Genomic DNA, 22,650 nt, shown 5'->3' with positions numbered 1-22,650 from the left:
TGGTCAGCCTTAAAGTGTTACAAAACCTACAACAATAAAATCAGTCTCTTAATGCAGTAAAGCATGTTTGGTATACTCACTGTGGAACCTAAGGGGTTAATCCTTCCCATTGTATAAAACGGCTGTTTGATCCTGTCTTCTCTGATCCTCACCTTCTTTTACTGTCCCCAATCCATCTACTGATAGCACAGAGGTTTTTTTTTGGGGGGGTGCATGTGATCAGCACAGGGCCAATCAGAACTGTCCAGACAGAGGGTCAGGGGCCATGCAGCCTCATAGGACAGTCAGGGGAGAATGAAAACTCATCCAAAAGCTATAACCAGTACTTGGCTGGACACTGATAGAAGTCATAAGACCGCTATATACTGCTGATGAGAAAAGGTATTTAGCAGTTTATATTTAATAAAATAATTACATGTCCATGTTCTGTGTACTCTGAGGGACCAGATATAGTGAATGCAGGGTCCTGGGTTTAGTAAAATTTTAGTTCCAGTGTCTTTCTAGAGAGGTGTTCAGTGGGGTGTTTTTTTGCTTGCTGATTCAGGCCAGGGTCCCAAGAGAGAGATCCTGCCCACTCACAAGCCTTTTATCTCCTCTCTCAGCATCTCGTTCGTCTCTCTCTGCCGGCTGGTATTTGTATTCAAAACAGTCCAGCAGAATGCAAATCTTGGCTCCCTGGACTGCATGTCCCAAAATGCTTTGTTTTACCCTTGGAGCTCAGTCACTCTATATTCAGGAAGTGACAGCACTGAGTCCAGGCTGGACACTAGGAGAAAATAGCTGCACAGTGGTGATTTACCTGAATGCAGGTAATAATAGCAGGTGTTCTGCTGAAAACTCTAAGGGCTAGTTTACACTTGCTTTAAAACATGGCTTCGGACACGCTTTATTAAAGCTCTCTGAACATCAGTCAAAGCTCCTGTCACTAAATAAAATGGTTAGCTTACAGTCCTGTTTACACCTTGCTTTTGCTTGGTGCTTCAATGAGGCTTTGATGGAGCCTCGATGGGGGTTCGATGAGCCTTTAGTGTGGCCTTAAGCGAAATTTGCCATAGACATTTATTGAGGCTTTGTAGATGCTTTGAAGCGCCACTAAAGTTACATGGGGTATCATTTTTGAAGCCAAAGCAAAGCAAGGTGTAAACAGGACTGTAAGCTAACCATTTTATTTAGTAACGGGGGCTTTGACTGGCGTTCAGAGAGCTTTAACCACTTAATAACCGCCCTATAGCTGAATGACGGCTACAGGGCGGTTTCTTAACTCTGGAAGGCCGTCATATGACGTCCTCCCAGAATTCCGCTCTCGCGCGCCCCCTGGGGCGCGCACTCGAGAGCATCTGTGACCGCATCACGGAGCACGGTAAACGGCCGCTCATAGCGGCCGTTTACCACGTGATCGCTCCGTCAAATGACGGAGTGATCACTTGTAAACAAACCGGCATCATGTTATGACGCCGGTTCCTCCCTCCCCCTCTCTGTACCTATCGGAACAGCGGAGGGGGAAGAGATTGGTGTCAGCAGCGATGTGGGCTGCATCTGCAGTGCCCACATCGCTGCTCACCTAAAATTAACCCCTCAATTCCCTGCCAATACTCTGCAATACCCTGCCATTACTCTGCATTACTCTGCATTACTCTGCAATACCCTGCAATACCCTGCAATACTCTGCAATACCCTGCATTACTCTGCAATACCCTGCATTACTCTGCAATACTCTGCATTACTCTGCAATACTCTGCATTACTCTGCAATACACTGCATTACTCTGCAATACACTGCATTACTCTGCATTACTCTTCATTACTCTGCATTACACTGCATTACTCTGCATTACTCTGCAATACCCTGCAATACTCTGCATTACCCTGCAATACCCTGCAATACTCTCCAATACCCTGCAATACTCTCCAATACCCTGCAACACTCTGCAACACTCTGCAATACCCTGCAACACTCTGCAATACCCTGCAACGCTCTGCAACACCCGTCAATACTCTGCAATGCTCTGCAACACTCTGCAATGCTCTGCAACACCCACCAATACCCTGCAACACTCTGCAATGCTCTGCAACACCCGCCAATACCGTGCAACACTCTGCAATGCTCTGCAACACCCTCCAATATCCTGCAATGCTCTGCAACGCAATACTCTCCAACGCCATACTCTGAGATACCCAGCCATACTCTGAGATACCCAGCCATAGTCGGTGATACCCTGCAATACCCAGCCATAGACACCCCCCCCCCTCCCGCCGCCCTCTGGTGCTTCTACCGACTCGCCAATACGATCAAATCCAAAATCTTTTTTTTTTTCAGGCTTCCCAGCTTAGAGGTGAGATGCGGGGTCTTATTGACCCCATATCTCACTGTAAAGAGGACCTGTCATGCCATATTCCTATTACAAGAGATGTTTACATTCCTTGTAATAGGAATAAAAGTGATCAAAAAATTTATTTTTGGGGAAAAAAATGTCAAACTAAAATAAATAAAGTAAAATGAACAATAAAATTATTTATTTTTTTTAAAGCGCCCCTGTCCCCATGTGCTCGCATGCAGAAGCGAACGCATACGTAAGTCCCGCCCACATATGAAAACGGTGTTCAAACCACACATGTGAGGTATCGCTGCGAACGTTAGAGCGAGAGCAATAATTCTAGCCCTAGACCTCCTCTGTAACTCAAAACATATAACCAGTAAAAAAAAAAAATTGTCGCCTATGGGGATTTTTAAGTAGCGACGTTTGGCGCCATTCCACGAACCTGTGCAATTTTGAAGAGTGACATGTTAGGTATCGATTTACTCGGTGTAACTTCATCTTTCACATTATGCAAAAATTGGGCTAACTTTACTGTGTTTTTCTTTTTTTTTAAGCACAAAACTGTTTTTTTTCCAAAAAAAAGCATTCGAAAAATTGCTGCGCAAATACCGTGCGAGATAAAAAGTTGCAACGACCACCATTGTATTCTCCAGGGTGTTTGATAAAAAAAACATATATAATGTTTTGGGATTCGATGTAATTTTCTAGCAAATAAATGATGATTTTTACATGTAGGAGAGAAATGTCAGAATTGTCCTGGGTGCTCCAGAACGCCTGATGGCGCTCCATGCATGTTGGGCCTCTGTATGTGGCCACACTGTGTAAAAGTCTCACACATGTGGTATCACCGTACTCGGGAGTAATAGCAGAATGTGTTTTGGGGTGTAATTTGTGGTATGCATATGCTGTGTGAGAAATAAACTGATAATATGACAATTTTGTGAAAAAAAAAAAAGTAAAAAAAATCTTGATTTTGCAATGAATTGTGGGAAAAAATGACAACTTCAAAAAACTCATCATGCCTCTTACTAAATACCTTGGAATGTCTTCTTTCCAAAAAGGGGTCATTTGGGGGGTATTTGTACTTTTCTGGCATGTTAGGGTCTCAAGAATTGAAATAGGCCGTCAGTACTTCAGGTGTGATCAATTTTCAGATATTGACTCCATAGCTTGTGGACTCTATAACTTTCACAAAGACCAAATAATATCCACCAATTTGTACTTATTTTTACCAAAGATATGTAGTAGTATAAATTTTGGCCAAAATTTATGAAGAAAAAATTACTAATCTGCTAAATTTTATAACAGAAACAAAGAAAAATTCATTTTTTTACAGAATTTTCTGTATTTTTTCTTTTATAGCACAAAAAATAAAAAACCCAGCGATGATTAAATACCACCAAAAGAAAGCTCCATTTGTGTGAAAAAAGGACAAAAATTTCATATAGGTCCAGTGTTGCATGACTGAGTAATTGTCATTCAAAATGTGAGCGCACCGAAAGCTGAAAATTGGTCTGGTTATTAAGGGTGTTTAAGTGCCCAGTGGTCAAGTGGTTAACAAAGCCTGTCCGAAGCCATGTTTTAAAGCAAGTGTAAACTAGCCCTAACTTGCCAAAATCCCCAACCACGTCACTTCCGGTGATTCTCCATCAGCAGTAATTTAGAGGTTTAGATGAGTTGGCTGTTTTCACAGAAAACCGGCAGCATATACACTCCTGTACATGACGACTTAGCTGTTTTGACAGAACACTGGGTAAGGAGGAAAAAAGTTGTTGCCGCCTTGGAGTAACCATGTTTTTGGTTACTAGCGGGCAGACTAACAATGTTCACCCATTATAATGTGTACTGTAGTGTAGTGATGGACGAAGTTCCGACGGGACGTTTCGCGAACGCGGACCGCGAACGCGGCCGATTGTTCGCGAACCGTAACGTTCCCGGCGGGCCCCATTGACTTCAATGGGAGGCGAACTTTGCAAACCTACAGGTCAAATTTGCAGCCACAAAATAATTACTAGCTGTGCAAACATAGTCCCACCACATGGCCAATGACATAACACATGTATGAGGTGAATCTGGGATTGACAACTACAAGCATTCTTTTTTTTATATGTGAAATTGTTGTGACAATTCAGGACTGTGGAGCGCATGAAGGCAATGGAGGAGAGGGAAGGTCAGGGTAGGCAAAGAAGAGGGTGCAGGAGATGATCACCAGCAGCGTGACATACAGCAATGACACCTGCACCGTGATAGAGTGATCTGACACCAGCACCGTGATAGAGAGCACTGACATAAGCAGCGTGACATACAGCAATGACACCTGCACCGTGATAGAGTGATCTGACACCAGCACCGTGATAGAGAGCATTGACATTAGCAGCGTGACATACAGCAATGACACCTGCACCGTGATAGAGTGATCTGACACCAGCACCGTGATAGAGAGCACTGACATCAGCAGCGTGACATACAGCAATGACACCTGCACCGTGATAGAGTGATCTGACACCAGCACCGTGATAGAGAGCACTGACATCAGCAGCGTGACATACAGCAATGACACCTGCACCGTGATAGTGATCTGACACCAGCACCGTGATAGAGAGCACTGACATCAGCAGCGTGACATAAAGCACTGACATAAAGCACTGACACCAGCACCGTGATATACAGCACTGACACCAGCACCGTGATGGAGAGCACTGACATCAGCAAGCAGCGTGACATACAGCAATGACACCTGCACCGTGATAGAGTGATCTGACACCAGCACCGTGATAGAGAGCACTGACATCAGCAGCGTGACATAAAGCACTGACACCAGCACCATGATATACAGCACTGACACCAGCACCGTGAAAGAGAGCACTGACATCAGCAGCGTGACATAAAGCACTCACACCAGCACCGTGATATACAGCACTGACACCAGCACCGTGATATACAGCACTGACACCTGCACCGTAAGCAGCCCCAGGAGGAAGTCAGCATAGCACAGGGATGGTGGGAGCACCTCATAATGAGCATAGCACAGGGATGGTGGAAGCCCCTCATAATATGCACAGCAGAGGTACAACCCCAGGAGGAAGTCAGCACAGCACAGGGATGGTGGGAGCCCCTCATAATAAGCAGCCCCAGGAGGAAGTCAGCACAGCACAGGGATGGCGGGAGCCCTTCATAATAAGCAGCCGCAGGAGGATGTCAGCATAGCACAGGGATGGTGGGAGCCCCTCATAATATGCACAGCAGAGGTACAGCCCCAGGAGGAAGTCAGCACAGGGATGGTGGGAGCCCCTCATAATAAGCAGCCCCAGGAGGATGTCAGCATAGCACAGGGAAGGTGGGAGCCCCTCATAATAAGCAGCCCCAGGAGGAAGTCAGCACAGCACAGGGATGGTGGGAGCCCCTCATAATGAGCATAGCACATGGATGGTGGGAGCCCCTCATAATATGCACAGCAGAGATACAGCCTCAGGAGGAAGTCAGCACAGCACAGGGATGGTGGGAGCCCCTCATAATAAGCAGCCCCAGTAGAAATATGACACCGCTCAACCACTTCAAACAGGAGGGTACGGGCATATAGTACGGTGTGCTTTTTTTGGACAAGAAAGTGAGCCAAATGAAGAAAGAAGGTCTGTGTGCTCGATTAAAAAAATTGTTTATAGACATATACATGGTCTACTGGTCACATGTGTTGAATTCCTCCGAGATCCATGCCTCATTCATTTTTAGAAATGTGAGGTAGTTAACACTGTCGTGAGCTAGGCGAGTACGCTTATCGGTCACGATCCCCCCTGCTGCGCTGAACGTCCTTTCTGACAGGACACTGGACAAGGGGCAAGCCAACAGTTCGATTGCAAATTGGGCAAGCTCTGGCCAGAGGTCAAGCCTGGCCACCCAGTAATCCAGGGGTTCATCACTCCTCAGCCGTTAACCCGATGTAGTCGGACACCTGACGGTCTAGGCGTTCCCTGATGCTGGATCCGGATGACACCTGTCGATGGGTCGGCTGAAAGAATGACCTCATATCAGAAGTCACCAACACATCTTCAAACCGGCCTCTTCTTGCAGGCGCTGTTGGATTGGTACCCGCAACTCCTTCTCTGGGAGTGGGAATTGCTCCTCTGCCAGCGCACGCAAAAGTAGAATGCAGCATTTCTCGAAGCAAGGCCTGGAAGTGCTGCATTCTGACAGCCCTCTGTGACGGCGGTAACATTTCCGCCATTTTGTGTTTGTACCGGGGGTCTAAGTATGTTGCCACCCAGTACTGGTCCTTGACCCTTATGCTTTTTATACGGGGGTCCCTGTTAAAACACTGGAGCATGAAGGCCCCCATTTGCACTAAACTGGAAGCAGTGTGGTGGCCTGGCTCCTGCTCATCATCCAGGATAATGTCGTCCTCTTCATTCTCCTCTCCCCATCCACGCACAACAACAGGGATCCCAGAAAGGTTTAAAGCATGCTCTTCTTGCTCCTCCTCATCCGCCCCGGGACCATCCTCCTCTGACTCCTCTTCAGACTCCTGTTGTTCACTTGTCTCAGATAGAGTAGCCCCCCCTGGGAATTCATCCAGCATTGTGACTTCCTCATCTTCCCGCTCCTCCACAGCTTCATCAATGACACGACACAATGCATGCTCCATAAAGAAGGCATAAGGTACCATGTCACTGATGGCGCCATGGCTGCGACTGACCAGTTTGGTGATCTCCTCAAATGGCCGCAGAAGTCTGCATGCGTCGCGCATGAGCAGCCACTGGCGCGGTGAAAAAAAAAACAGCTCCCCAAAACCTGTTCTGCCGCAGAGTTCATACAGGTAGACGTTAACTGCACGTTTCTGCTGGAGCAGCCTATCAAGCATATAGAAGGTTGAGTTCCATCGCGTCGGGCAATCGCAAATAAGACGTCTGACCGGCAGATTGTGTCGCCGCTGAATGTCAGCAAGGCGAGCCATGACCGTGTAAGATCTTCTGAAATGGGCCGAGATTTTCCTTGCCTGCCGCAAGATGTCCTGGACCCCAGGGTATTTGACAACAAATCGCTGCACGACCAAGTTTAAGACGTGTGCCATGCATGGCACGTACGTCATTTTGCCCTGTTTCAATGCGCTAAGCAAATTGGCACCGTTGTCACACACTTTACCAACTGTCAAATTGAGCGGTGTTAGCCACTGATCTGCCTGTGAACGCAAAGCTGAAAGGAGTGCCGGGCCAGTGTGGCTCTTGGCTTCCAGGCACAACAGACAATCCGTGGCGGTAAAACCAAATCTACACGGGTGCCACGGGTTACATGCTTGACGGCCGTCAGAAGGTTCACCCAGTGGGCAGTAAAAGTGATATACCTTCCCTGCCCGTGTTTGCTAGACCACGTGTCTGTGGTCAGATGTATCTTGGCACCAACACTGTGTGCCAGAGATACATTCACTTGCCGCTGAACATGGCCATATAGCTCTGGGATGCCCTTCTGTGAGAAATACTTCCTTCCTGGGACCTTCCATTGTGGTGTTTCAATGGCCACAAATTTGCGAAAGGCCTCCGAGTCCACCAGTTTATATGGCAGTAGTTGGCGGGCTATGAGTTCTGACAAGCCAGCAGTCAACCGTTGGGCAAGAGGGTTATCCAGCATCATCATTTTTTTACGCTCGAACATTAGGCCCACGGAAGCCTGCCTTTTTGCAGAAAAACGTGAGCTTGGCGTGATGGAAGGTGGAGTGGAGGACAATTGTGAGGAGAGAGGAGAAGGAGAAGTAGAAGACGAGGCTGGAGTGTGGCTTTGTGTGTTCCGTTGCTCCCACTGGGCTCGGTGATGGCTGCTCATGTGCCTTCTTAAGGCGGTCGTCCCTAGGTGAGTGTTGGGCTTACCGCGACTAATGCGTTGACTGCAAAGGTTGCAGATGGCAACGCTATTGTCAGCAGCGGACACGTTAAAAAAAGCCCATACTGCGAAGCCATGTGCCGGTGTCCTGGGAGCACTAGATGTGACCGTACATGGTCGATGACTCGCTCCTGATACATTTGCAGTCTGCTTTGTCCCTCCTGTGCAATGTAAGTTATTCCTGCTTCTCCTCTCTATCTGCTGGTCCATATCTCCCTCTGAACTCCCCTCCTCTTCCTCTCTTGTGGGCACCCACGTGACATCACTAGACACGTCATCATCGAGGTCACCTTCCCCACCGCTATAAGTAGAGATCTCGGAGTAGGCAGCAACACCGGGGACCAACCTCCTCCTTGGGCTGATCTGGGTACTGTCGTCAGACTGCTGAGTGGCGGTTGTTGCTACCTCCTCTTCCTGATCCAATACCAAGAGTGGCTGCGCATCAGAAATGTCTTGATATGGATCGGAAAATAATTCCTGTGACTCAAGCAGAAGGTATGTGGTGGTGGTGGTGTTGTTGGTGGTAGTGTCTTTGGGGGTGCACATAGCAGAGAGTGAAGAAGAGGGTGCAGATCGAGAGGATGAGGAGGGTGCAGAAAAATAAGGCTGAGTGAGCCACTCAACCAAGTCTGGTGCGTCCTTTAAATGAATTGAACGCACCTTCTGCAACTTCCCACTTTGGCTCAAGCCTGTTGCTCCTGCCCTACCCCTACCACCCCTGCGGAAGGGCCTGCCTCTTCCTCTGCCTGTCATTTTTTAAATGACCCTGTGACAAAACTCTCAGTCCCTATACTGATAAAGGACTGCTGCAGTATAGGGCAGCAGTCAGCAGTAGTGCACCTCAACCCTATGTATTGTGGACCTATACCAGTCCTTATGGAATAGCAGACTGTACCTCACTCAACCCTATGTACTGTAGTACCCTATACCCTACCAGTCCTTATAAGGACCTTTGTGGAACAAGTAGGTTGTGAATGATTAGCAGACTGTACCTCAGTCCCTATACTGATAAAGGACTACTGCAGCAGAAGGGCAGCAGTCAGCAGTAGTGCACCTCAACCCTATGTATTGTGGACCTATACCAGTCCTTAAGGAATAGCAGACTGTACCTCACTCAACCCTATGTACTGTAGTACCCTATACTTTACCAGTCCTTATAAGGACCTTTGTGGAACAAGTAGGTTGTGAATGATTAGCAGACTGTACCTCAGTCCCTATACTGATAAAGGACTACTGCAGCAGAAGGGCAGCAGTCAGCAGTAGTGCACCTCAACCCTATGTATTGTGGACCTATACCAGTCCTTACGGAATAGCAGACTGTACCTCACTCAACCCTATGTACTGTAGTACCCTATACCTTACCAGTCCTTATAAGGACCTTTGTGGAACAAGTAGGTTGTGAATAAATAGCAGACTGGACCTCAGTCCCTATACTGATAAAGGACTACTGCAGCAGAAGGGCAGCAGTCAGCAGTAGTGCACCTCAACCCTATGTATTGTGGACCTATACCAGTCCTTAAGGAATAGCAGACTGTACCTCACTCAACCCTATGTACTGTAGTACCCTATACCTTACCAGTCCTTATAAGGACCTTTGTGGAACAAGTAGGTTGTGAATGATTAGCAGACTGTACCTCAGTCCCTATACTGATAAAGGACTACTGCAGCAGAAGGGCAGCAGTCAGCAGTAGTGCACCTCAACCCTATGTATTGTGGACCTATACCAGTCCTTACGTAATAGCAGACTGTACCTCACTCAACCCTATGTACTGTAGTACCCTATACCTTATCAGTCCTTATAAGGACCTTTGTGGAACAAGTAGGTTGTGAATGATTAGCAGACTGTACCTCAGTCCCTATACTGATAAAGGACTACTGCAGCAGCAGGGCAGCAGTCAAGTATAATATTCCTTCTATATTTGGAAGAAAGAATATTATACGTGTACAAGCCTATTACCATACCAGTCCTGAAAAGAACCTTTGTGGACCTAATAGTAGCAGCTACTGATTAAACTGACTGTCCCTCACTGCCTCACACACAGCTTCCTGCCTGTCCCTATTTAAACTGACATAACAGAGGCTGCTGGAACAATAACTTGAATAGCACTTTTGTGGACCTAATAGTAACAGCTAAGGCTGCTTTCACACTGGGGCGGGAGCGACGTCGGCGGTAAAGTGCCGCTATTTTTAGCGGCGTTTTACCGTCGTTTTAGCGACGGTCTGCGGGCGCTAGGGGGGTGGTTTTAACCCCGCTAGCGGCCCGAAAAAGGGTTAAACCCGCCCGCAAAGCACCGCTGCAGCGGCGCTTTGCCGGCGGTATTGCCGCGGTGTCCCATTGATTTCAATGGGTAGGAGCGGTTTAGGAGCAGTGAATACACCGCTCCTTCACCGCTCCAAAGATGTGGCTAGCAGGACTTTTTTCACCGTCCTGCCAGCGCATCGCTCCAGTGTGAAAGCCTTCCGGCTTTCACACTGGAGTGAAAGGGGCCGGTTTTTTTCAGGCGCTACACAGGCGCTATTTTTAGCGCTGTAACGCCTGAATACCGCCCCAGTGTGAAAGCAGCCTAATGATTAAACTGACTGTCCCTGCAGCACACAGCGTCCTGTCCCTCTCTCTACACTGACAAAAGACAGGCTGCTGAAAAAATCAGTAGCACAGCAGTGCCTCACACCTACATCCTGAACTACACCTAACAACTATACCAGTCCTGAAAAGAACTTTTGTGGACCAAATAGCTAGCGATTTGGGTCACTGCAGTCTCTCCCGGCTCCACACAGTAACCTCTCCCTATAGTGACAGAAGAAAGAATGTAAAATGCCCGCCGGATCGGGTCTATTTATAAGTTAGGGGGAATGTCCAAGTGTCCATGTGCTGTAATGTCTCAATTGGCTGTCCTGTACCCCATGATGGATGTGTCATCATAGGTCAAAGTTCTTTTACACAGTAAATACGGAAGTCCGCCGGGCGAACGGCGGCAATAGTCCGCCGATCGGGCAGACGGCGAACAGCCGAAATTCGCTGCGAAGCGACCGCCGGTCGAGCCGTTCGGCCATCCCTACTGTAGTGTATATGCTGCCAGTGTTCTGTCAAAACAGCCAACTCGTGGAAATCTCCAATTACAGCTGCTGGAGAATCACCGGAAGTGACGTGGTTGGAGATTTTGGCGAGTTGGAGTTTTTGGCAGAACACCGGCTTTTGGCACTTATAAAGGCATACTTGCCAACTGTCCTGAATTTCCTTTGACATTCCCGAGAGTAAGACCTTGGTCCTGGTCTTAGCGTTTCCCAGGAAATGACCTGGGAAATCCGTGTTTTCCCGCTTCTTCACCTCACCGCCGCCGCTAGAGGTCCGCGGCCAGTGTCATGTCAAAAAGTGTCCCCCGTCGGATAGTGTCTGCTGTGTACTGCGCATGCGCAGTACACAGGACAAGCAGATGCCGAAAATATCTGAAGATGAACGGCGTCTGCGCAGAGAGTCCAGGTTCTAGCCCCATCATCCAAGTGGACATAGAGTTAGAATAAAAAGAGCCAAGCGAAGCAAGGCCATGCCCGAAGCGCGGCGAGCGAAGCAAGCCTGCGGGGGGTCCTCTAATATGTGCAGCCCTATGTCCACTTGGATGGTGGGGCTTGCACCTGGACTCACGGCGCAGGCACCGTTCATCTTCGGACATTTTCCAAATCTCCTTATGCTCCGTACTGCGCAAGCGCTTCACCTGCGCAGTTCAGAGTGGACACTTTTCGATAGGCGGACTGTATCTGTCAGAACACTGGCATTAATTGTCTCTGCTGGCCACCATTTCACAGAAGACCAGAAGTAACAGGTCACTCGCCAAGGGAAACAAACAAGAGGGGGAGCCGGCTGGGTGGCTTCCAATAGAAATTAAGCTGCCACCATCCCCCCTGCCCTGCGGCCTGCTGCCGGTCTGTGACATGTTGTGGAAAAGGCCATGGGGCAGGGGGTTGGCGGCAGCTCAATTTCTATTGGCAGTCACTTGGCTGGCTCCACCTTTTGTTTGCTCCCCTCAGCAAGTGACCTGTTACTTCTGGCCTTCTGTAATGTCGACAGAGACTCTGCTGCTGGAACACCTGATCTAAGGGGGGCTCTACTGGGGGACACCTGAGGTAAGGGTGGGCTCCACTGGGGGACACCGGATGTAAGGGTGGGCTCCACTGGGGGACACCGGATGTAAGGAGGGCTCCACTGGGGGACACCTGATGTAAGGTGAGGCTCCACTGGGGAACACCTGATTTAAGGGGGGGCTCCACTGGGGGACAACACTGCTGGGACATCTGCACGTGCAGGAATGCTGTCTCCTATGGCAACAGTCTTTAACAGTTCCTCAAACATAACAGTTCCTTCTGCTTCACTACAACTGCCTCTTGTAGTCCTTCAACACTGAGCTCCCGGTCTCTCTCTAGACCCTTTGATTCACTGACTCTGAATCCCTGGAGCTCCTCCAATTTTTGCTGTGGTATCTCCCTCAAGCGTCACCCACGCTTCCCTGCTGGGTCCCTAACTTGGCACTCCAGATACTTCTCAAGCTTCATCCCTGCTAACTGTCTCAGCCCCTGGCTTGACACACAAGGCTGCTCTGCAAGCGTCACCTCTGCTGGTTGGTTCCCTAACTTGATCACTGCCGGAAATTTCCCGATTCTCCGCTGTGCCCGTTCGGTGAGAATACTGCTCTGGTACTTGCTTCAGTTACTCACTGTGGTCCCTGGTAAAGGTGGTTGGTCCATTAGTGGTGACAGCTCCCCTTCTACCTCCGACCATGACAGGTTCTCCGGCCGGCAGAACCATCACTTTTGGTTTGTCCTTGGGTTGCCCTTTTCACATCTAGTAACACCAAGTACCCGGCCACCTAGTGGTAGAAGAGAAAAGTGCAACAAGGCCAATCTCAGGGAGAAATCAATGGATTTCTATCAATCAACCAGGATAACTACTCCTGGCAAGTAAATTTGGGAGGAGCTCCCTGCCTAAGCTACAGGTGATTAACCTTCACTTCCTGTCACAACAGGAAGTGACAGGAGTGATGGGTGATCTCTCCACATTTTTTTTAAAACAGGGATCTTTTATTTTTAACAATTCCTCTCCACATTTTTCGAAGAAGGGCTAAAACTCCTGATAAGTCTTTTTTTGAATAAGGCTTGAACCCCAAATTACTAGTAAGCATACCTCCCAACATTTTGAGATGTGAATGAAGGACACCTACTAGCAAATGTATGTAGGCATAGGACACGCCCCCTTGTCCCGCCCCCTCAAAGGAGAATTAACAAAAAAAGTGAATTAAATCTACAAGTGCTTTTTTTACCACTACTATTCCTTTATATTTGCTTTTAAAACTTACAAATGCAGCAATTTAGAAATTGGATGAAAGGTTTAGCACTGGGAAACTCTATTTGAAAGACAAAATGTGCATTTTTATATACAAGTATATAGATCAGATCAAAATGAAGGACAGATGAGGAGGAAAGAGGGGACATCACTCCAAATCAGGGACAGTCCCTCAAAATCAGGGGCAGTTGGGAGCCATGAGTAATGTATATGAGAAATAAAATCTCCCCTCTGGTGGCCAGAAATAACACTGTATCCTTCCCACTCTATTTTGGCTGGCTTTAGACTTGATCACAAAGTTAATTAAAAACCAGCAGAGCCATCTTCATTAGAGAACACCGTTTATTTATAGCGCATCTAACGTCAGGCCTAGAGGGGGAAAACAAACCATCCTCCCCTACATTGCAGTATCCGTAGCAACTGCATCAACGTACGTATGACGCAACCCTCAGCGGCGTGGCCCCACCCCCTCCCCTTGAAAGGGAAATCGCAACGTGAGGAGGGAATTCGTCACCTAACGCCCTCCTCCTAGTTCTGGTGATGCGCTAACCCGTTCCCCCCTGTCATTGGCCAGACGCAGGCGCAGGGAGGAGCGGATTGGCCCGGTAAACCTGAGGCTATGACGTTTCCATTTCTCGCGAGATTCTCCGGCGCTTGCCTCTTGCTTTTCCTCCTCCTGTGACAGCGAGATCTTTCGAGATCTTCCAGGGTTCCATTCATCTCCCCGTGCAGGAGTGTAGCGCGGCCGCTCTGCCGTCTTCCCCTCCCCGTGTTGTGAGCTACCGGTGTCCCCAGCTGCAGTCATGTCTGTGGTGGGCTTCGACCTGGGCTTCCAGAGCTGCTACGTCGCGGTGGCGAGAGCCGGAGGGATCGAGACTGTGGCCAATGAATACAGCGACCGCAGTACCCCGTGAGTAGAGCCGGCGCCGCCATGCTGCTTGCTCCTTGTCATTGCCTCTTATCGTGTGAGGGGAGGTGTGCATGAGGCAAAGCACCCCCCTATGGCAGGCTTCCTACCTTCTCCTCATCGCATATAATCACATAGACGTCCATTATATAGGATATCTTTTATTATACATCCACATTGCCTCATCCCCTCCATAGGCTTTCATGTATGGGAGGGAAGCTCAGTGACTCAGGTTTGCTTCTCCTCTTCTTAACAAATGGCAGATAAAACACAAAAATGAAAGTAATATTAAACCCTAAAATGTATTCTACTGTAGCTTACCAATCCTTAGATGTGGTGGCTGCATTTCTTTTTTCTTTTTCTTTTTTTCCCCCCACCTTTTTGTTATTCCCCCCCCCCCCCCCCCCCCCCCCCTGTGATCTGGTCGGTAGCACACCTGTATTAGCGAGATACAAATCTGGAGGAATGACCACAGGAGGCATAGCGGCCTTGTCTGGGGGGGGGAGGAGTGTTAAATGTATTAGCAGATTTAGAAACACTAACAAATCGAAGCCTCCAACTCACATGTTTTGACCACTTCAGTCTTTACCCGCTTAATGATCAGGTAATTTTTTTGTTTTGCAGTTTAGTACTGCGCTACTTTAACCACTTCAGCCGCAGAAGAATTTATCCACTTCCTGACCAGGCCTTTTTTTTCCGCTACGGCACTGCGTCGCTTTAACTGTCACTTGCGCTGTCGTGCGACGTTGTACTCAAGCAAAATTGATGTCCTTCCCTTCCACATAAATAGAGCTTTATTTTGGTGGTGTTTGATCGCCTCTGCGTGTTTTTTATTTTTTAAAAATGATTTTGCGCTGTAAACAAAAAAAAGCAACAATTTTGAAATTTCTGTTGAAACATTTCCACAAAAAAATGTAAATCAAATGTGTTTATCAGTTTAGGCTAATGTGTGTGTTGTTTTTTTTTTTTTTTTTTTTTTTTTTTTTTGGTCCCATACATATCGCACGCCTGACACTTTTTTTTTTTTTTTTTTTTTTTTTTTTTTTTTTTAATGAACCCGATCATTACAGGGACGAGCACAGCACCTCCAGCTGCTGTCCCAGGTCCTCATTGGATAGATTGCTAGCAGCAGTAGCCATTGGCGCTCGCTGCTGCCAATTATGACCGAGTCCTGCTGTCTGTATCAATGGATGCAGCAGCAGAATTTAGGAGCGTGGCCGCACGAGTGCCCCCTTGGAATGCCGGTCTCTGTGGGGGCACTCGAAGAGGAGGAGCCAGGAGCGCTGCTGAGGGACCTCAGAGAAGGATCAGCGCCACTGTGGTAAAAACCATAGCACAGAGAAGGTAAGTATACCATTTTTTTTTTTTTTTTTTTTTTTTTTCAAACAAAGAACATTTACAACCCCTTTAACTGAATATTGCACGGTCATGCTATACCCAAACAAAATTTGGGATTATATATATATATATATATATATATATATATATATATATATATATATATATATATATATATATATATATATATATATATATATATATATATAATTTTATTATAAATTTTCATGCAAATAGTGCTTTCTTTTGGTGGTATTTGATCACCACTGGGGGTTTTTCTTATAAACAAAAAAAGTCAATATTTTTTACTTTGTTATAGAACGTATCTGATTAAAAAAAAAACGAATTTCTTCATAAAATCCTGGCTAAAATGTACATGGCTTTTGCTTTAAAAAAAAAAAAAAAAAAAGTTATTGAGAAAAGTGTCTTCCACCCCAGGCAAAGATGATTCTGCAATCCTGGCAAAACCAAGGATTCCAATGTTACAGAGAAGACTGCCTTCTCACAAGTTTATGGTTACTTGATGTTCTCTGGATCTAAAAAGCAGACCTTGTATTTGGGTGCAGGATCCACTTTAAAGAGACTGTCGGCTTAGTAATTCAGGGCAAAGTGACAGTCTTTGCAACCCCACCACTGATGCTCACCTTGCTAGTTCTTCCTGCCAAGCGTCTTCATAGCAGATGGCAATAATACCCAGTTAAGATGGAGCTTGGCCTCAGCTCTGTCACATAAAGATAAGAACGAATATCACCACTACCCTAGAGTCAGCTACCAGTTGACCATGGGGATTTTAGTGCTTCAACAAGAGTACTGGAGAGAGGACGATGGCAAGGTATCAGGTCAAGGAGGCATCTTTGCACAGTCAGGAAGTATAACATGTTTATAGTTTTAAGGGGGGGAACAAACGTTTATTGTCACCTAAAGCTGTAGCAGAGGAAACTTGCAGGAATTCTGTATATGTCATGTTAATTAATTCAATTTTCATTCAGGAACCCAGACATAACCATTTTTAACTTTAGGTTTAGGGTTCACACTTATGCGATTTGGAGCGATATAATTTTGCCCCTGTACAAATCATTAGTAAGACCTCATAATATGCTGGTCAGTTTTGGGCACTAGTTCTGAAAAAGGATAATATGGGGGGCAGGGAACTGGAGAGAGTGCAGAGAAGGGCAACCAAACTGATAAGAGGTGTGGAGGAGCTCAGCTATGACAAAAGATTATCCAAACAAAAGAACTCGCTGCTCCTAGTTGAGACAGGAAGCCTTATGATATCACTGGTGCCCGGCTCGCCTCCACATACAATCAAAGAAATGACTGCACTCCAAGATCCATCAAAGTTCTTATTTAATAAACTAACATCCCAAGTGTAAAAAACAGTTCAAATGGTAGAAGCGTTTCACACACTAACAGGTGCGCTTATTCATTAAGTGCAGAGAAGGGCAACCAAACTGATAAGAAGCATGGAGGAGCTCGGCTATGACGAAAGATTGGAGGAACTGAATTTATTCACTCTTGATAAGAGGAGATTAAGGGGGGATATGATCACCATGTATAAATATATAATGGGTCCATATAGTGAACATGGTGTTGAGTTATTCACTTTACGGTCAACACTGAGGACAAGGGGGCACTCTTTATGTCTGGAAGAAAAGAGATTTCATCTCCAAATACAGAGAGGTTTATTCACAGTAAGAGCTGTGAAAATGTGGAATAGACTCCCTCCAGAAGGTATTCTTTCCTAAATGTACATCATATAACTGGGTACTAACATTTTATATAGAGAGAGAGCGAATCGGGAAGATATATACATATACACTTTTGTCCCCCGCCCCCCCCCCCCCTGACTGGCTCTCAGTGGAGCTGGTTCACACATCTCCTGGTCGGCTGTGGAGCAGACTGCACAAGGGTCCTGTGTGTCTTTGGCTCAGTTATTCAGATTTGCATTTAAATTTCGGCCTTGTTCTTCCCTGAAACGGAGAACAGGGGAGCATCAGACCCCTGCTGCGACATATACATCGGCACAATGGCAGTGGTGGGAAAATGGGCATACCTGTACGTACCCTCTAAGAGGCGGGCATAGTAGAAGCATGCAGTTTGACTGTACCAGCGGGACCGCCTGACTGTCTCCCGACGATCATGTTACGGAGCCGTAGAATGGGGAAATGTCTACGTAAACAAGGCATTTCCCCCTTCTGCCTTGTGCCATGACAGAGATCACTGCTCCCTGTCATCGGGAGCAGGGATTGCTGTGCTGAAGCCCACCCCCCCCCCCCCCCCCCAATTAGAATCACTCCCTAGGACACATTTAACACTTTAATTGTCCCCTAGTGGTTAACCCCTTCCCTGCCGGTGTAATTTGCCCAGTACTCAGTGCACTTTTATAGCACTGATCGCTGTATAAATGACAATGGTCCCAAAATAGAAATAAATAAGTCCGCCACAATGTCGCATTCCCGATAAAAAAAAAAAAAGAAAAAATCACAGATCGCCGCCATTACTAATAAAAATAATAATAAATAAAAACTCCATAAAACTATCCCCTATTTTGTAGACGCTATAACCTTTGCGCAAACCAATCAATATGCTTATTGTGTGATTTTTGGGGAAAAAAGGACAAAAAAAAAATGTAGAATGCATATCGGCTTAAACTGAGGGGAAAAAAAAAATTGTTTTTAACCACTTGGGTACCGCGCTATTGCCGAATGACGGCATTAGCGCGGACCTAGATTTCCGGGACTACGTCTATTGACGTCGTCCCGGTTACGAGCGGCCTGCGCGCCCCCTGAGGGGCGCGCGCGGTGCGCTCTGTGATCGGCGAGTCTGAGACTCGCCTGATCACCGATCCGTGCAAGGGGTCGATCCCGACCCCTTATCACGTGATCAGCTGTCAGCCAATGACAGCTGATCATGTGATAGAACGGAGCCGGTAATTGGCTATTATTCCTCCTCGCGCTGAGAGCGCGAGGAGAAAAAAAAAAGCCGATCACCGGCGGCCGTGATCGGGACATTAGTCCCGATCACGGCCAGCAATGCAAGGCACCACATGCCACCTGCCTCCCGCAGTGCCATCCTGAAGTATAAGTAAAAGTAAGTGCCCCCCGTCTGTGCCCATAGTGCCCACAGTGCCACCCACAGTGCCACCCAATCTGCCTCAAAGGTGCTGCACCCCAGTGCCGCCCATCAGTGCCTATCAGTGCCGCCTATCAGTGCCACCTATCAGTGCCCATCAGTCCCATCTATCTGTGGTACCTATCAGTGCCCATCCGTGCCACCCATCCGTGCCACTTATCCGTGCCACCCATCCGTGCCATCTTGTATGTGCCCATCTTTGCCCATCAGTGCCGCCTTATCTGTGCCCATCGGTGCCGCCTTATCTGTGCCTATTAGTGCCGCCTTAACTATGCCTATCAGTGCCCACCAGTGCAGCCTATCAGTGCCCACCAATGCAGCCTATCAGTGCCGCCTTATCAGCGCACTTCAATGAAGGAGAAAAATGACCCGTTTGCAAAATTTTATAACAAACTATTAAAACATGATTTTTTTTTTTTTTGCATCTTTTTTTGTTTGTTTATCAAAAAATAAAACTCCGAGCTGTAACTAAATACCACCAAAAGAAAGCTCTATTTGTGGGAAAAAAAATGATAAAAATTTCATTTGGGTACAGTGTTGTATGCCCGCGCAATTGTCATTCAAAGTGCATCAGCGCTGAAAGCTGAAAATTGGTCTGGGACTGAGGGGGGTTTAAGTGCCCAGTAAGCAAGTGGTTAATATATTTCTTTATTATAGTATATATATATATATATATATATATATATATATATATATATATATATATATATATATATATATATATATATATATATATATATATATATATATATATATATATATATATATATATATATATCCATATCCATATCCATCCCAAATTTTTTGTTTTTTATAGTGCAAAAACCAGAGTTGATTGAATACCACAAAAAAGTGCTATTTGTGGGGGGGGGGAGGGTGAGAAAGTGCTCTGGTCAGGAAAGGGGTAAAATCTTCTGGGGCTGAAGCTGTTAAAATAGCTGAGCGCACCTTGATGTACAGAGGGCGCAGCAATCTCTTACTTGGCCTTCTTTATGTTCCTTTTTTCTTTGTTTAGGAATAAATCGCTATGGTTTGGATTCAGATTTGGATTCAGATTTGAAGAGAAGACTCATTCCTTTTATAGTGTAAACTGCTTTAGTGAATACTACCCCTGCCTGAACTGTTAATAGAAATACTTGTTTGTATTTAAAAATGTAAATGATAGAGTAGATTCATTAATAAACATGTAATAGGAGTAGCAGTGTAATTGTTTTATGCTTAGCCCATTCAGGACTACCTGGTCCATTGTGGTGCATAAGTGTGCCTTATGTTGCACCACTACAGACCTGCAATAGGAACTGCTATTCTTTTTAACACATCACAATGCACGGTGATGTGGTATTTATTGTAATGCAGTTTCATTGGGATGCTATTCAGACTGAATGACATGCAGTCTGTGCGTTGCACACGTTGTTGAAAAGCAATGCATCAGATTTGTTTGGGTTTACTTCAGTGTGTGATAAACATTGTATTAGGGCTGCAACTAACTATTATTTTAATAATTGATTAGTTGGCTGATTTGTTTCAATTTGAAAAAAAAAGTTTGGTGTATAATTTAGTTAATATGTAAAGTTTTTTTAAAAGACATTTTATTCTTGAAAAGCAATATGCATGGTAAATATGAATAACAGCGAAGAGTTGAGAGAATATATCGGACTCGGAGTTCAAATTTTTTTGTTGAAAGAAAACAAAGTAAAAATGCTGTTCTGTATGTCTTCTATATATTGCAGATTTTCAGACAATCCTTCTTTTTTTTTTTTTTTTTTTTTTTTAAGAACGTTCGCTCAATTTTTTAATCATTAGCAGGTTCAAATTTGATGGTCATTTGACCACAGTGATGGGAAAATTCAAAGGAGTAGAATAAAGAAAACTTCTCAATCGAAAATATTTTTGGACAGAGGGGTGTGTGTGTTTTTTTTTTTTTTTTTTTTTTTTTTTTTTTTTGTGTGTGAAACCTTCAAACATTCTTCCATTTGTCGACTGTACACAGACATTTTAGTACTAATATTCTCGTCCAGAAATCGATACGTGTATGTAAATAAGACATTACTTTATACTTATACATACTTTATCACCTGTCGTGATGAGGTTAAGAAAAACCTAAAACTAGCCCTTCATAGTACAAAAACAGAAATAATCGGTACTAAGTAGGGGTGCAACAGATCAAAAAACTATCGGATCGTTCCTCGGATCAGAGTCACGGATCGTATAATTTTTTGGATCAGCAAATAATTGAATTTGCAAAAACCTGTGAAAATTCCGCCACCACCATATAGTCCCCAATGTAATATCCACGTCATCTCCCCCAATATAATATTGGCTGAACATGGTAGGGTAAGTATTGGCAGTGAATTGCAGGTGACTGCACTTGTCTTAGAGCAGCGCTGTGGGCTCTAAAGATGCAGCCCACAGCGCTGCTGCCATCAGATTTCTCCCCTCCATTGTACAGAGAGGGGGGAGAGAGGAACCGGCGTCATCATGATGCCGGTTTGTTTTACAGGAGATCGCTCCGTCATTTGACGGAGCGATCACATTGTAAACGCCGACGGGTGCACCAAGATGGCCGCCTCTCCTGAACTAGGCTGAAGCCGCGGCCTTTCCTAAGGCCGAGATTGTGGTGCGTGGCGTGTGCTGATCTGAGCGGGGTGACCCGTTCGGATCACGGAACGATGCTGATCCGTTGCACCCCTACTAATTAGGGGTTAATCTATACGTGCAGTGAAAACGGGGATATACCGTATTTATCTGTGTTTAACGCGCACTTTTTTTTTTTTTTTTTTTCACTGAGAATAGCCGTCATCTCCTGTTTACTCAGCTCTAATGTCACATACACATTCCTGCCTTTGCCACGACATTGGACCAGTTTTTTTTATCACAGGAGCTGGTCCAATGTTGATGGCGAAGGCGGGACTGTGTATGTGAGAGCCGAATAAATAGGCGATGACGGCTCGGTGATTTCTTGCATTGATGAGAGGTGATGAAGCTGCAGATGTCCACTGATCAGGCTGCATTGATGGGCACTGACCATTATTTTGCTTCAAAGTGGTCTATTAAAAAAAAAAAAAAAAGAGAGAAAAAAATTCCTGACACTTCCCTCCTAAATTGAAGGTGTTGCACTGTATTTATCGGCATATGACTATTCCCAGAAGTAGGGTATACAGGGTATTTTGAACTTGGAGTTGGACATGAATCTATATGAAGGGGTGTGTATATAAATCTTTTATATTACAGTAGTACTAAAGGCTGAGACTTTTTGGATGGATATAATCTTTTAAATATAATGCACCATACTAGTAAACTTGTACTTTAAATTGGAGGTGCACCAAATAGACAGTTTGGTACCGCACATGTAGTATGCACTTAGCCAAAAATGACTGTTTTAAAAAAAAAAAAAAAAAAAAAATATGTGATTCAGGAGATCAATGCAGCCTCCTCAGTGCCTGGTAGTGTGATCTCACGAAGCTGGATTTGAATCGCCGGTCGCTGTAACAAAGTCCCACCTCCTAGACCTGACACGCGTTGCACTGATTAAATTTTCAGCCGCGATTCAAATCCAGCTCAGTGACAGTTTGAAAATGCCCTACATGACACTCACAAGGAGGGGAGGACTCTGACAGGGGCACGCCAGGATGACAAGTATGAGTTTTCGGTAGCCAAAATTTTGGTGCACCTCTACTTTGTAATTTTAAAGCCTTATATTGCCTCCAGCTTCCCTGCACAGAGCCCTTAAGGTGATTTGTAAACATTTGGTGT

General features: G+C 45.8%; 1 protein-coding gene across 1 annotated transcript in view; it reads left to right on the top strand.

Moving 5' to 3' along the window:
• The first annotated feature begins 14,182 nt into the window (after positions 1 to 14,182).
• The window catches only part of HSPA4 (heat shock protein family A (Hsp70) member 4), a 91,721-nt gene continuing 83,253 nt past the window's right edge, over positions 14,183 to 22,650 (top strand). Inside the window, exon 1 of the mRNA XM_077473146.1 lies at positions 14,183 to 14,430. Coding sequence (XP_077329272.1) covers positions 14,324 to 14,430 — 107 coding nt within the window. The 5' untranslated portion in view covers positions 14,183 to 14,323. The remainder of the gene's footprint in view (positions 14,431 to 22,650) is intronic.

Source organism: Lithobates pipiens, unplaced genomic scaffold (genome assembly GCF_037356315.1).
Source record: "Lithobates pipiens isolate NorthernLeopardFrog02 unplaced genomic scaffold, aLitPip1_a1.2 Scaffold_8, whole genome shotgun sequence".
In the NCBI taxonomy this organism is placed as follows: Eukaryota; Metazoa; Chordata; class Amphibia; order Anura; family Ranidae; genus Lithobates; species Lithobates pipiens.
The sequence above is the reverse complement of the archived record's forward strand: the minus strand, read 5'-3'. Positions and strand labels throughout refer to the sequence as shown.